This window comes from Panulirus ornatus, chromosome 55 (genome assembly GCF_036320965.1).
Source record: "Panulirus ornatus isolate Po-2019 chromosome 55, ASM3632096v1, whole genome shotgun sequence".
Lineage (NCBI taxonomy): Eukaryota > Metazoa > Arthropoda > Malacostraca > Decapoda > Palinuridae > Panulirus > Panulirus ornatus.
The window spans coordinates 32,000,119-32,016,528 of NC_092278.1; the positions used below are offsets into that span (position 1 = coordinate 32,000,119).

At 38.1% G+C, this 16,410-nt stretch overlaps 1 protein-coding gene across 4 annotated transcripts in view; it reads left to right on the forward strand.

The window, feature by feature from the left end:
- Sptz (zinc finger FYVE-type containing 26 spastizin) overlaps positions 1 to 16,410 on the forward strand; it is a 75,931-nt gene that overhangs the window by 424 nt on the left and 59,097 nt on the right. For 3 of the 4 annotated variants that reach the window (XR_011716710.1, XR_011716709.1, XM_071693335.1), the window contains exons 2-4: positions 5,193 to 5,306; positions 9,442 to 14,875; positions 15,017 to 15,095. Coding sequence is in view for 2 of the 4 variants with exons in the window: in XM_071693335.1 (XP_071549436.1) it covers positions 5,235 to 5,306; positions 9,442 to 14,875; positions 15,017 to 15,095 (5,585 nt within the window). In the remaining 2 variants the exon portion in view is untranslated. Of the gene's footprint in view, positions 1 to 4,671; positions 4,834 to 5,192; positions 5,307 to 9,441; positions 14,876 to 15,016; positions 15,096 to 16,410 lie in introns of all 4 variants that reach the window. The other variant, XM_071693336.1, reaches the window with a different exon arrangement.

A 16,410-nucleotide genomic window follows, 5' to 3' on the forward strand; every position in this document is an offset into this window, starting at 1 on the left:
TACCATCGTATTCCATTTACATTTTACTGTATTGGTCGTAGAGGAAAATGAGATTAGGGGATTGCCTAAATAAAAATGGGTAAAAGCCTAGTTTGGCTTTATAGTGCCATTAGATAACGAGAGATTTGGTTTTGCACAGGAACAATTGCAGTGCATGTTTTTCAGTGTTATGTAATGTTAAACTCCACAAAATAAAGCAGCAGTACTGAAAATTATGAATATCAGGGAGAATTTGGGATTAGTCAATGTAAACCTGGTAGTTTAAAGAATACAGGAACAATTGCAGTGCTTGTTTTGAAGCCTTATATAAAGTTAACTCTAAAATAAAGTAGTAGTATTGAAAGTTATGAATATTAGGGAGAATTTTTGATTAGTTAATGTAAATTTAGTAGTGCTTTTATCAAAAAATCAACAGAACCTATAAAACTTTCACCTAGTCTTATAAAGTAGCTGAAATGTTAGTAGAAATATTCCAGGATTACATATGTCAGTGGCTGGTGATTATTGTCTACTTGCTATATAGTCTGTTCATTGACATCTCGTGTCATTTGCATGGTGATTAGTCATCGGTAATTAAGGGGCATGGTATATTCAGTAATGTGATTGAAAATGATGAACAATTTGTGCAGCTTTGTGCTAAGAAAAGGGCTGGTGATTGGGAATACACCTGGTGTAAAAGGAGGGACATACACAAGTATACTCGTGTGAATTGCAAAGATGATCAGAAGGCATTATTGGATTATATTGATTGATAGGTTTTCATAAGAGAGAATTTTGGATATGAATGTGTTGAGAGAGACAATTGGTGGGATATCTGATCATTACCTTGTGGAAACTAGGGTGGAAATTTGTAGGAGTCTTCAGCAAAGAGGAAATGTTATGGATGAGAAGAGAGTGAGTGAGCTTGGAAGAGATGTGTGAAGAAATACCAAAATACCATGAGAGATTGAGTGTAGAATGGCAGAGGGTGTAAGTGAATGACAAGAGGGAGATATTTAGGGAAGCAGCGTTGGCATGTGTGAGAGATGCATGTGGCATGCATAGGTGAGAGGTGAGTAGATTGGAAAGGGTTGTGAGTGGTGGGATGAAGATGTGAAGTTGGTAGTGAAAGAGTAAAGAGAAGTGTATGGGCAATACTGAAGAGGATGTGCTGAAATGGATTGGACATATAGAGAGAATGAATGAGGATTATTAAGTTAAGCAGTGCAGAGGGACAGGTTGGTTGGTGTTTGAGTTTGAATGTAGGAAAGACGGAGAAAGTGGAGTGCGTTAGGTACGTGGAAGTAGACATGGTAGGAAATGGAACTGCTTCCCTAAATTCCTCCCTTTTGTCACCCTCTCCCATAGCTTTGTTTGCTATTAACTTTTATTTTTCTGCATCCAGTTTTTCACAGTATCTCTTCATACAAGTCTTTTTTTTTTTTGAAGCTCACAAATTTTCATCACTTGTGTCAAGTGAGGTAGTGTCAGGAAACAGATGAAGAATGGCCCATCCACTCATATACACATATATATATATATATGTATATATATATATATATATATATATATATATATATATATATATATATATATATATATTTCTTTTTCTTTCAAACTGTTCGCCATTTCCCGCATTAGCGAGGTAGCGTTAAGAACAGAGGACTGGGCCTTTGAGGGAATACCCTCACCTGGCCCAATTCTCTGTTCCTTCTTTTGGAAAAAAAAAAAAAAAAAAAAAAAAAAAAAAAAAAAAAAAACCGAGAGGGGAGGATTTCCAGCCCCCCGCTCCCTCCCCTTTTAGTCGCCTTTTACGACACGCAGGGAATACGTGGGAAGTATTCTTTGTCCCCTATCCCCAGGGATATATATATATATATACATATATACATAAATATATATATATATACATATATATATATATATATATATATACATATATATATACATATATACATATATACATATATATATACATAAACACCCATACACGCACATATACATACATATAGATATACATCGCTACCCCCTGCTTCAGTGAGGTAGCACCAGGAAAACAGACAAAAAAGGCCACACTCATTCACATTCAGTCTCTAGCTGTCGTAAGCAATGCACCGAAAACACAGCTCCCTATCCATATCCAGGCCTTTCCATGGTTTATCCCAGATGTTTCACATGCCCTGGATCAGTCCATTGACAGCACATCAACCCTGGTATACCACATCATTCCAGTTTACTCTATTCCTTGCACACCTCTCACCCTCCTGTATGTTTAGGCCCCAGTCACTCAAAATCTTTTTCACTCCATCCTTCCTCATCCAATTTGGTCTCGTGCTTCTTGTTTCCTCCACCTTTGAGACATATATCCTCTTTGTCAATCTTTCCTCACTCATTCTCTCCATGTGCCCAAACTATTTCAACACACCCTCTTCTGCTCTCTCAATCACACTTTTTATTTCCACACATCTCTCTTACCCTTTCATTACTTAGTCAAACCACCTCACACCACATATTGTCCTCAAACATTTCAATTCCACCACATCCATCCTCCTTTTTACAACCATATCTATAGCCTATGCCTTGCAACTGTGTATATAACTGTTAGAGCTACTATTTCTTCAAAGATGCCCATTTTTGCTTTCTGAGATAACTTTTTCTCCTTCCACACATTCTTCATTGCTCCCAGAACTTTCGCCCTGTCTCCCACCGTGTGACTCACTTCTGCTTCCATGGTTCCATCCACTGCTAAGTCCACTCCCAGATATCTAAAATGCTTAACTTCCTCCAATTTTTCTCCATTCAAACCTACATCCCAATCAACTTGCCCTTTAACCCTACTGAACCTAATAACCTTGCTCTAATTCAGGTATACTCTCAACTTTCTCCTTCACACACGTTTCCAAACTCAGTCACCAACCTCTGCAGTTTCTCACCTGAATCAGCCACCAGAGCTGTATCATCGGCAAACAGCAAGTGACTCACTTCCCAGGCCCTCTCATCCACAACAGACTTCATACACGCCCCTCTATCCAAAACTCTTGCATTTACCTCCCTAACCACCCCATCCATAAACAAATTAAGCAACCAATCACTCTCCTCTCTTCCTACTTGTACACATGCCTTACATCCTTGGTAAAACTTTTCACCTCTTCTAGCAACCACCTCCCATACCATATAATCTTAAGACCTTCCACAAAGCATCTATATCAACTCTAACGCCTCCTCCAGATCCATAAATGCTACATACAAATCCATCTTTTTTTTTTAAGTATTTGTCCCATACATTCTTCAAAGCAAACACCTGATCCACATCCTCTCCCACTTCTGAAACCACACTGCTCTTACCCAATCTGATGCTCAGTACATGCTTTCACCCTCTCAATCAATACCCTCCCATATAATTTCTCAGGAATACTCAACAAACTTATGCCTCTGTAGTTTGAACACTCACCTTTATCCCCTTTGCCTTTGTTCAGTGGCACTTTGCAGGCATTCTGCCAATCCTCAGGCACTTCACCATGATCCATACATACATTGATTATCCTTACCAAACAATCAACAACACAGTCACCCCCCCTTTTTTTGATAAATTCCACTGTAATACCATCCAAATCCACTGCCTTGTTGGATCTCATCTTCCACAAAGCTTTCACCATCTCTTCTCTCTCTCTACACACACACACACACATACATACCTTACTTTCCTGCTCCATGCGTTCCTTTTATTTTTATGAGTATCCTGCAATACTCACTGTTATACATTCACTGTTCGGGACCACAGGTCATAAAGTATTATCATGATGTGTGTGGATCTATAGCCAGAGAGTGGATTTAAATTGAATAGTAAGTGCTCAGTTTTTTCTTTTTGGTAGTTGCTTCGTGGGCTTGAAGGGTCTTTGGAAGTGTTGAAACATTTTTTTTTTTTTTTTAGTGATGGATGATTTTCAGAGCATAAGCAGGAGAGTATCACCTTTATTTGTGTAGGAAGTATGCTATCTGATGGGCATACATCTTGTGGGTTGGAATATAAGACTGAGTTGGGGGGTTGTGTGTTTAGTGCTTTTCAGGATATTTCACTGTGTATGTGTTTTTCAGTGTTATATTTGTTTGGATAATGGACTTTGTGAGTAGAGGTTGATAAAATGTAAGACAGGGATAAGCTTTTCATTTCTATCTGGAATTTGGTGCTTTGTATAGGAGGGAGCTATTGTTGTTGCGCAGAATTGAGTGCTGAGCATGTTGATGTGGGACTGTATTTGGTGGATCTTTCTTTCATTGTGTGGTGGTGAGTGTTTGTGGTCGCCTGGCAGCCAGCTATTGTTCTTGGTGCACATATTGTGTGGATTGTAGCTTTATTGTATTTGCTTTAGAGAGGGTGGAAAACCAGGTTGGTGAGGCATAGTTTAGATTGAAGCAGATGAATTGTTTTTTATTGTGGATGTTGAGGGACTCTTTTTCTTGTCCAAATCTGGTGCCAGGTAGTTACATTTGTGGTGAATGAATGTCATGTGTGTCATATGTGATGTCTAGAATGTTTGGTGTTTTGTTCTGTAAAAGATTCTTTTCATTAAAGGTGATTGGAAGGTGTTGACCCAATTGGTCAACATAAAAATAAACTCAGTGTTCATATTTTTGTGCAATTGCATTTTTTTGTGGTTCAGTGCTCTCTGTTTTTGTATTTAATAATGGCAGGTAAGAGTGCTATCAGTGTTGCACATTGTAAGAGATCCAGAAAATGCCTAAGGATTGCTGACAAGAAAATGATTCAGGTGACTCCAGGTGACCCTGGAGGTGTTTCATTATGATTCACATTAGTCTTTACTGCTCCCTGAACATCAGCTTTGAAGGATTGAGGTAGATAACCATTACTCTAGTCCACATTTCATTTAATAAATTTCTGTGGAAAATTTCAGAATGTAGTAGAATTAGGCTTCTAATGAACAACCCTTTTCCCAATTAGATCATTAAAATGGGGTCTCCTTTTTTGTCAAATACAAAGTAACTGTTAACGATGATGTAAACATTTGTTGTGTAATGATTGATTATAATAGTTTTTATATTGCAATAAATTTTTGCAGTAATAGTTTTCTGTTTTTGCTGGTCAAATGTAGCAAAAATAGGAAGTAAGTTGAGTGAATTTCTTAGTTTGTCCATTTTTGTGCCCTAAAAAGTGTCTGTGTGGGTTAAGAGTTAATCGTATATTTTTTATGCAGGTTGAATGTATGTAAGAAGTGCGACCAAACAAATCGTCGACCATGGGTAGCACTAATGTTAACTGTGGGCCACTTTTGAGGTACCTTTTCCAAAATGAAGACAAAATTTACAAGGTAAGCCTCTACTTTTACTTAATTTGTTTTTATTTCTTGAGAATATTACAGTGGATTTCAGTAGGAAAGAAAATGTGTGTTACTTGCTTTAACCGTGGATGACTTTTAATAAGAGTAGAATGAATGATCAGAAAAAAAAAAAAGAAGGTCAGAGAGAGCAAGGAAATCCTTATTGAAAAAGTGGAATGAGCCACTGATAACAAATGCATTTTTTTTTTTTTTTTAAAGATGCAGGACTGTGGAGGAAATAGAGAAAAGGAGATGAGAAAAAGAATGAAAGAGAGTAGTGTGAAAGAAGTGGAGGTAGAGATGTGTGTAAATTTGTAAAGTTCCAGTTTCTTCACTTAGTTTGTTCTTCTCATGTATCACTGTCACTAAAGACATAGTTTTTCCAATTTTTTCTAGCTTTGCATCTTACTTTGAACTGACGCTGATATGATGCTCCCTAATTCATGAAACTGCTGAATTAAACATTATCAATTTTTATTAAATGCCTGCTGGTTATACTCATATCTTTCCTTTGCCAATCTTCCAGGTTAAGCAAACCTAAGGCAACTATCCTTCCACTGTAACTCAGGTCACTCTTTTTAGGAAAGGTGTTTGGCATTTGAAAAACATTTCTTCAGTAATATCTTTGAATCTTATTGACCTTTATTGGCTGTGGCACCTTCACAAGATGATGATTTGGAGCTAGAGACAGATTTTCGTAAAGAGTGATTTTTTAAGTTTAGTTCTTTAGGTTTTCTGTAATTCCCTTCTTCGCGTGGAATGCTCTCTGATGCTCGTAGTGTGCTCTGTCCATAGTTAATAAGTGTATGATTTTAAGGCTGATAAATGATTTCTCCACCATTGGCAGAGCGTAGTGAGCATCCATTTGATTTCCCTTCCTTCCCTTCCCTGTTTTCATTTGAATAAACATATATTGATTCCTGTTAGTAACGAGCCTGAAGTACAGCTCTCAGTGAATGGGTAATGATGGCTAATTGTGCCTTGCTTCCTCATGTCTGTGCTGTGTTCATCTAAGGCCTGAGTAGGTACCTGTACAATTGTTAAGTCCCTGTGGAAGAGCATGTGCTAGTTTAATATATTTTATGATAGTTGAGAGATGGTGAAACCATATGGATACATCTCATTTTGGGGGTAGAACTGTTTTTTGACTTCTTACCAAACAAGAGCTCCCTTTGGGCTCATAAGGATCTGCTTATGGTGGAGAAATGGTTTTTCCTCTCTCAAAACCTACATTTTTATATCTATTCCTTTTTTATGTTCATAACCCTCTAGTATGTTGCTTGATCACTCATTAGCCATCCCTCCATGCAGTATCCTACCTATTTCTTTATTTCTTTAGTCTTCATTTCTTGTTTTGACTTTCAGTTATTCAGAATCTGATTGATTGTGTTTGTCAAGGAATTTTAGTCATACTCATTTATTTATTTATTATTCTTGATCACTGTTTCCTGTGTCAGCGAAGTAGTGCCAGGAAACAGACGAAGAATGACCAATCTACTTGTATGCACAAATATGTACATAAACGCCCATACACGTACATATACATACACATACACTACAAATCAACAAATACACATATACATACATACACAGACTTATACATATATACACACGTGCATAATCATATTTGCTTGCCTTCAATCCATTTCTGATGCCACCCTGCCCCACAGGAAACATCATCGCTACTCTCTGCTTCAGCGAGGTAGCGCCAGGAAAACAGACGAAAAATGCCACATTCATTCACACTCAGTCTCTAGCTGTCATGGATAATGCACCAAAACTTCTATCCACATCCAGGCCCCACAGACCTTTTCATGATTTACCCCAGATGCTTCATATGCCTTGATCCAGTCCATTGATTGCATGTTTACCCCAGTATCCCACATCGTTCCAATTCACTCTATTCCTTGCATGCCTCTCACTCTCCTGTAAGTCCATGCCCCGATTGCTCAAAATCTTTTTCAGTATCTTCCACCTCGAATTTGGTCACTTGCTTCTTGTTCCCTTCACCACTGACATATCCTCTTTGTCAACCTTTCATCACTCATTCTCTCCGTATGTCTAAACCATTTCAACACACCCTCATCTGCTCTCTCAACCACACTCTTTTTATTACCACACATCTCTCTTACCCTTTTGTTACCTACTTGATCAAACCATCTCACAGCACATATTGTCCTCAAACATTTCATTTTCAACACATCCACCCTTCTCCATACAACCCTATCTATAGCCCATGCCTTGCAACTGTGTAATGTTGTTGAAGCTACTTTTCCTTCAAACATACTCGTTTTTGCTCTTTGAGATAACGTTTTTTTCTTTCCATACATTGTTCATCGCTCCCAGAACCTTTAGCCTCTCCCCCACCCTATGCCTCACTTCCTTTTCCATGGTTCCATTCGCTTCTAAGTCCACTCCCAGATATCTAAAACACTTCACTTCCTCCAGTTTTCTCCATTCCAGATATCTAAAACACTTCACTTCCTCAATTTTTCTCCATTCAAACTTACATCCCAACTCACTTGTCCCTCAACCCTGCTAAACCTAATAACCTTGCTCTAATTCACATTTACTCTCAACTTCTCCTTTCACACACTTTTCCCAACTCAGTCACCAACTTCTGCTGTTCTCACTTGAATCAGCCATCAGTGCTGTATCATTGCTGAACAACAACTGACTCACTGCTTCCTTGCTGGATTTCATCTTCCAAAAGGCTTTCACCACCTTTTCTCTTCCTGGCCCTCTCACTTTGCACACCACTCCGACCAAAACACCCTACATCTGCCTCTCTGTCATCAAACACATTCAATGAACCTTCAAAATACTCTTTCCATCTCCTCACTTCATCACTACCTGTTATCACTTCTCCCCATGACCCCTTCACTGATGTTCCCATGTGTTCTCTTTTCTTTCACATGTTATATATGTCCTTCCAAAATGCCTTTTTATTCTCCCTAAAATTTAATGATACTCTCTCACCCCAACTCTCATTTGCCCTCTTTTTCAACCCTTGCATCTTTCTCTTGACCTCCTGCTGCTTTCTTTTATACACCTTCCAGTCATTTGCACTCCTTCTTTGTAAGTGTTGTTCAAATACTTCTCCTATCTCTTTCACAAACAACTTTACTTTTCTTCCCACCACTCACTACCCTTTCTAATCTGCCCACCTCCCACCTTTTTCATGCCACATGCATCTTATGTTGCTAATGCCATCATTGCTTCCCTAAATACATCCCATTCCTAACCCACCCCTCACATCATTTGCTCTCACCTTTTACCATTCTGCACTCAATCTCTCCTGGTACTTCCTCACACAAGTCTCTTTTCCAAGCTCACCTACTCTCACCACTCTCTTCTCCCAACATTCTCTCTTCTTTTTTGAAAACCTCTACAAATCTTCACCTTTGCCTCCACAAGATAGTGATCAGACATCTCTCCAGCTGCCCATCTCAGCACATTAATGTCGGAAAGTCTCTCTTTTATACACCTATTAATTAACATGTGATCCAGTAATGCTCTTTGACCATCTCTCCTCACATGCGTATACTTATGTGTATCTCTTTTTAAACCAGGTATTCCCAGTCACCAGCTTTTTTTCAACACACAAATCTCAAGTTCTTTACCATTTCCATTTACAACATTGAATACCCCATGAACACCAATTACACTCTCAACTACCACATTACTGACTTTTGCATTTAAATCAACCATCACCAATACGCAGTCTCATGCATCAAAGCTGTTGACACACTCACTCAACTGCTCCTAAAACACTTGCCTCGTGATCTTTCTTCTCATGACCAGGTGCATAAGCACCGATAATCACCCATCTCTCTCCATCCACTTTCAGTTTTATCCATATCAATCTGGAATTTACTTTCTTACACTCTGTCACACACTCTCACAACTCCTGCTTCAGGAGTAGTGCAACTCCTTCCTTAGCTCTTGTCCTCTCATTATCCCCTGACTACTCCCAAGACTTTTCCAAACCATTCTTCCCCTTAGTCATATAGTCCTATATTCTTTATTAAGAATTGATAAGATAATATGGATAACATAGCTTTCTCTTTGTTAACTGTACGAATACTTTTCTGTTCATATTCTGTAAAATTTATTTCATCATCAGGAACTGGACACTTACTTTCATCAAGATGGCAGTCTCATCACTGATCGCCTCTCCCTCTCTTCTGAGGCCTACATATCTCTCAAGGAGAAACTGCTGACATGTCCGCAAGAAGCAGCATGCATACTTCATGAGCTTGAAGTGACTAGCAGACAGGTGAAAACCAGGAAAGATACACAGCAAGATACATTATCCTCTGTTGAAAGGTCAAGTAGTCACAGAGAGTGCCAAATCAGTGGTATTCCTAAAGATTTAAGTCAACAGAATAGAATATTTATTGAGTGCTTAGATCACTGCATAAGGAGAGTAGAGAACTTGGATGAGAAACTACATAAAGAGAGGGAGGAATATTCAGAAGTATTAAAGCGACAACAGAGAACCTATTTACCCAGAAGTAGTAGTCTGGGCATAAGACAAGGGACACTTGAATCGAAAGAAGCATTGAAACTTAAAGAAAGAACAGTAGCAACAAATATGGAAAAATTAAGAAATGAAACTCTCTTTTACACAATATTTTCTCTCACAGGTGATATGGGTATTGCTGCTATGATTGAATTATTACCTAGAATCTTGAGACTTTGTTATGAAAAAAAATTGTTGGTAGCAAGTAAAATATATTTTTCACTTATGTCAAGTTCTGGCGATTGTTTAAGATTGTATTGTGAAAGGGAAAGAGATTATCTTCTTACTAAGTTTCATACTAAGAAGGTAGAACATATTGAAGGTACTCTATTTGTTGATCCATTGGATGTAAGAGAGTTTTTTCATATTTGTGCCAAAAGTCTGAAGCATTTATTAGAAATATTGTATGAAGTAATAATCAGTAATCCAACTGTCAGTTTAATGGAAATAGAAGTGCATGAAGAATCATGTTGGTTGATACCCTTTTGGCCTTTAGTATTCATACATACAATGTCAGTATCTCCTGATAAGATTGCAGATCCTACAAATGTGGCATTAGTTTGGGAAAAGCACTCAGTTGTTGTTGATCCATTACTTATGAAGGTATGTACTGACTTAAGTCAAGATATGAAATTAGTTGCCTGGTGTCTGGCTCATAACAGTAGAATAAAACCACTACCCCTCTTACAGCTAATAAGGGACCATTCACCCATGTATGTACTTCACAAATCTCTACCTCTGCATACCCTAGTTCCAACTGAAGTGTTACAGTTGCTTAAAGAACATTGCATGGTCAGAGATAAAAGTGGAGATTTGAGCTCTTATTGTAAAAGCACTTACATGGCTTTTTGTATGTTGTCTAAAGTGTTTGAGGTAATTGGAGCTGGTATGCAATTAGATAATATTGTTGCAGGATGGCAGGCAAGAGGAAAATTATATTCTGGTAAGAGGCTTGGCTTTGTAGGGAATGACAGCTTTCAAGATCGTGAATCTCCTGCATCTTTTTACAAGCAGAATATATCAGAAAAACTTAAAGCTGTTCAGAGTATGCTTAATGATCTGCATCCATTGGAATACAGATTGGAAGTGATGGAAAATATATATTCTCTGCTATTTGTCAAACACAGTGATATGAGTGATGAAGGACAGAGTGAGTCTGGTGAGGAAGAAGATGAACTTGAGCAGTCTTTCATCTCTCAGCAAACTGATGAAAGTGTGGCAAGCACATCACACACTGCTACTCCCCAGAGACCTAGATCACCTCAAAAATCTTCTAATCCAGCTTCATTTAGTGCATCAGAGAAAACTGAAGATTCCAAAATGTATAAAGTTTTAAATTTTTCTGATTATGTTGTTATTAGTGAGAGATCTTGTGAAAAAGAAAATATTCCAAGTCAGTCTTCTGATGTTAGTAGTGTATCAGATGAAGGGCCAAGTAAATCTTCATCTACAGAAGGAAGTGAAAAAAACCTGCAACATGCTTCTGATGCTGTTGCAAATGTAAAACTCTATGATTCATCTTCATCATCTGCAGTAACTGAGCAACTTCACATGGAAGCATACCCACAACTATCTCACAGTGGCCCAACATCTAACCAATCAAGCAGTTGTGCAATGAGTGGCAAAAGGACTGGTTCTAGCTTGAGTGAACTTCCACGCACAGGATACCTTATAAATACTCTTGTGGCCTGGGATATATTGATACTTCTCAGGGATTCCCTTCTTGCTTTCTCTGCAGACTCGTACAAAAAAATTTCACAAACATCTCTGCATGAGGAAAATTCCTTGAGACAGTATTTTCAGAACAGGATCTCATACTTGTCACGTAGTGTCACTGAAGGACTGTGGCGGCTACAGGTAATGTCTCCAAGAAGTCATACATTTGCTTCACTTGATGTATTTGATATTTACTTGAATGGCACTCTCCTTTCTAATACTGCTGACTGTTTAGTGTATGAAAATTTCAGTGGTTTAGAAAGTGCTGTATCCAGGAGCTCATCATATGGGGAAGCAGGTTCAATGCAAGGAGGTAAAAAGAGGCCTGCAAAAGACTATGAGCCAATGGAGGCAGTAAGTTCATCAGAATGTATAGGTGTCATAAATTTTTTGTTTGCTTCCCCATCAAGTCTCATCACACTGGCATTAGCCAATGGTAATGTAGATCGAATAGAACAAATATTTCAAATGTTCAAAGTTCCAGATACCTTAGAGAAGCGTGAGGCACTCTTAGCAGTCCGCCTTAATGAGTTAAGGCCTAAATTGTCAGTTACAAATCATAAGTCTAGAAGAGTAAAAGAGGCCAAAGCAATACAGACTAGTAGTAACTCACGAGATATGCTGCAGAACATTGGATTACTAGCTCGTGAAGGTTCAGCACAGATAGGGTCAACCAATTTGATACATGACCTTGTGACCTCTTTGCCACCACCTGTTCCCAAAGGAATACCAGAAGCTGCCCTAGAGAATGGTTGTCCTTTGATGGCATCATTCCTGACCCCCAAGGCATTAGTGTTAACAGACCTGGCTTTGACAGTGGATGTATCTGAAACCACAGCTACTTATCTTATAGAGCAAGCTCTCCAAAGGCAAACAACTCATGATACCACATACAAACATGTAAGACTTATGAGTAGCATCCAAGGCTATATTCCAGTGTTACAACAGATGGGTTCCATTTGCAGTACAATTATTGAAATGAGGAATCCACAAGATAGTGACAGTGGTGGCATTGTTGGTAAAGATATTACAGAAAACACTTTGCTGCATTGCTTTGACCAGCCTGCAACTCCGTTTTCTCTCTTTTTATCATCACTTCCTTTGAGGGATGCTGATGTGAGGAATTATATTAATGGTTTGTCCAGGGTTCTTGGAAGTATCTGTGCTGCGGAAGAAGCTTTATTATCAGATACAGCAAGAGAAGACCAAGAACACTTGGATGTTTCCATCCATTCTCAGAAGAATCAAATTCATTTCTCATACAAAAGGTTGCTTCATGTAATGAGTGAAGAAGCTCCTCATTTATACCCTAGCAGTTTTAGGGAAAAGTCAGATACCAAGTTGGGAGCTTTTTTAAGATCCTTTTATCATTATTTGCAACTTCTTTCTGCTATGGTTACCCATCATACAAATAAAAGATTTTTAGAAAATATGAAAAGCTATTTTTGCTTGTTGACTCAGAGACCTGTTCACATCTTAGGTTCTCTAATGTTCAAAGAAGGAGTTGATCCAGTCAGATTAGAGCCTTTAGCAGCACGAATGAGACTTAACTTAACAGCAATGATCCTCCAGTATTGCTGTCCAAAGTTTACAATTCCTAGAGAAAAGTTATGTGGAACTGTATGTCCCAGTGTGAGAGATAAAGCAAACATGCTTGGGTTCATGGTCTTACAGAAGCAAGTTATAATGAATGCTGGCGATATGTTATGTAAGGTTGGTGTGTTTGGAGAAGTTGTTGTTAGGGACATTCTAATGACTCTTCTAAGTGGCCTTCGTGAGGCAATTCAGCCTGTTGCAGTGTCATCCAAAACAAATCTTAAAGCTGTGATACTGAATGATGCTACAGCTCCAAATACTTTGTCATCAGTTGATGTTCTGATGGCTCTTAAGGACACAGCTGATCTAGCTGCAGTTGATTTTAAGAAAATGGTACCTGGTAATGAAGCAGTTGTGTTTTTCATTAATTTGGCCAATTTGATGTACATACATGCTGGGGTTCTTAATCACATACTGTACCCAGGTGCAAAACATGCATCAATGTCAAGAGGAATTTTCTCCAAGTATCAGCTTGAGCGTATAATGGCTATGAAGCGACTTGGGTATGTGGTAGGTCAGCTGGGATTTCTCTCTTTATATGATATTTTGTATAATATACTTTCTCTTCACAATCCACTGTCAAGTATCTTGGTTCAGAATGATGGAGAACACAAAATCACCATATGTGACAGCAATTTGATCTGCAGGGGCATACTTCCTTCCAGAAGAGAAGAACTGCTTCAGGTTTCAGAACTCTTGGTATGCCCATCTAGGATGAGCTTTTGCATTACCCAAGGAACTCCTGTCTCGCCTCGAGTGCAAGTAATTCATGCTGATAGAATGGAAGAGCAGATTGATGTGGGAGTTCAGGAGCATTTGAGGCTGTTCCTTCTAACACAAGACTCAAGAAAGCTGAAGCCTGATTTGGATGTAAAACATTCAGATAATCTTGGTGATGGATCTAGTAGGTGCAGTATATTAACTACCCGGACAATTCTTGATTATCTGGCACTCCATTCAGAAAATTTTGTAGTTGGTATTCAGTCACTACGGAAAACTTCTCCGGAAGATTTAGCAAGTACCCTCCAGAGAGTAGAATCAGACTTATTGAAAAGCAGACAACTGGAAGTTATTGTTCTTGATAGAAATGAAGAAAAAGGTATTGCATTGGAATACTTAGAGGCATTTGCAGATGAAAATTCTGTTTTTGTTACTGTTAATGAACCTAAGGCAAGCAGTATACATGATACACCAGTTGACCTACCTTGGTTACCTGTTAAGGTTCCACATACTGTTTTGACTCATTTGCGAAAACAGTGTCCTCTTTTAGGTTTTATTGTTCAGGCATTTCATAGTACTTCAGAGATGAATAAGAAGAGTGGTCAAGCATGGATGGATGCTGCAGCAGATACTTGGCTTAATATCTTGTATCCTCCTTCTATGGGAATCAAGCCACCTGTTGAAGAAACTAAAGTTTTTCAAGCCATCAGGAATTTATTTCTGATTGATAGGCACAAAGCATTAGCAAGAATTTATGAGGGTAATAAAGTTGCATCTGCACTTTCATATGATCCAAATGTTTACTCCATATGGAACCTTGCAGATGATTTATTAGGAAGTGGTGCCATCACAAAAGAATACTTCTCCAGTCTTCCTCATCATGTAGCAGATTTAGTAATAGTTTTGCAAGCTCTTCCTACATATACTGTTGAAAATTACCCTGATCTTATATTACTTCTAGATCATCTTTTAGTATTCCTGGTACAATCAATGGACTCTGCAGGTAAGTGGAGATTATGTGTTATTCAGGCTTCCAGATTCATGCTACACTTATTGTGTTGTGAACAATAATTTGGTTATTTTGCCATACAGTGGTGTTTAAACTATAGCATGAAACAACCTTATCATATTCTTGTGTTTTCAGCTGACCCAGCGCCATGGATGTATGCTCATCAGATATCAGATAGTGATATGAGATTTGCTCTTGTTATGGAAATTCACAGGTAAATTGTCAAAATTTGGATATTAGGCTTTGTAATGTTGTGGAGAAAAGTAATTATAGACAAGTAATTTTGAGGAAAGTAATTTTATAAGACACTTGAATAGGCAGCAAAGGAGTAGCCTTAAATGTTTGCCAGAGTGCCACATATGTGTCTTTGTGCGTCTTTGATTATATTTGTTCTGTAGGGGCAGAAAAGGTTTTGCATTTTAATTTTTTGTATATGCTTGCAGTTACTATATTTTGGGTATTAAGAAAGAAGAATTTAAGAATTTTTGCAATTGTGATGTTAATTTTGTGAAAGTAAGTGATTTCAGTGGCTGTATGTACTGAACCATTGCTTGGAAGTGGAAATGGTGCTAATCCTTTCAAATGAGATATCTGCTGCTCACTCATTCTAAGCCTGCATTTGTTTTGGGATCTTTACGCTTATTGATCTATGTGAATGACTTGTTGAGAGTATGGGCTCCTTCTTGAGTATGATTGCAAATAATGCAGAGGTCATGAAGGAAGTGAAAAGTATTGCCTTCCACCCTCTCTCTTAAGCTGCTTGATATGAATTCCGTATTCATTTCCTGAATGTTTTACTATAACTTAGAGGCAAGACCTCTAGGCTGTAAACTGACTAAGTCTACATACAAAATGGAAAAGTAAGACCTGTATACTGCTTACCTCTCTGCCTCCTCCTTGCTACTCGCACTACATCTTCTCCTGCCCTCTCTCTCTCTCTCTCTCTCTCGATACTTGATAAATTTTTTTTTAATGTATTATTATTCTTATACCAAACCCATTTTATTGGTGTCATATGCCATCTGTTCATACCAGAAAGTCAGTTTGATGCTGAGACAGAAAACTGGGGGTCATTAGAGAAATGAATTTCCATTACAATGAATTTTGTCTTCTGTCAAATGAATTAGTTTCCTAATGTATGGGTTATATTATTGCAGAATTCCAGAAAATGAGCTGATATGTGGAATATAGCTGTACTTATTGTGATTTAAATGGTTAGGATGCCTGTGGTGAAATCGTAGTCATTAACAGTTACAAAATATTCACCCTACTGCCATCATGATCTTGCACTAGGACAGATAAACTCTGATTATTAGATTCTTCAAACTTCTCATAATGAAACATCATTCATCATTTTACTTTGTCGCTGTCTTTCGCGTTAGCGAGGTAGCTCAAGGAAACAGATGAAAAAATGGCCCAACCCACCCACATACACATGTATATACATACAAGTCCACACACGCAAATATACATACCTATACATCGCAACGTTTACATATATATACTCACACCGACATATACATATATAC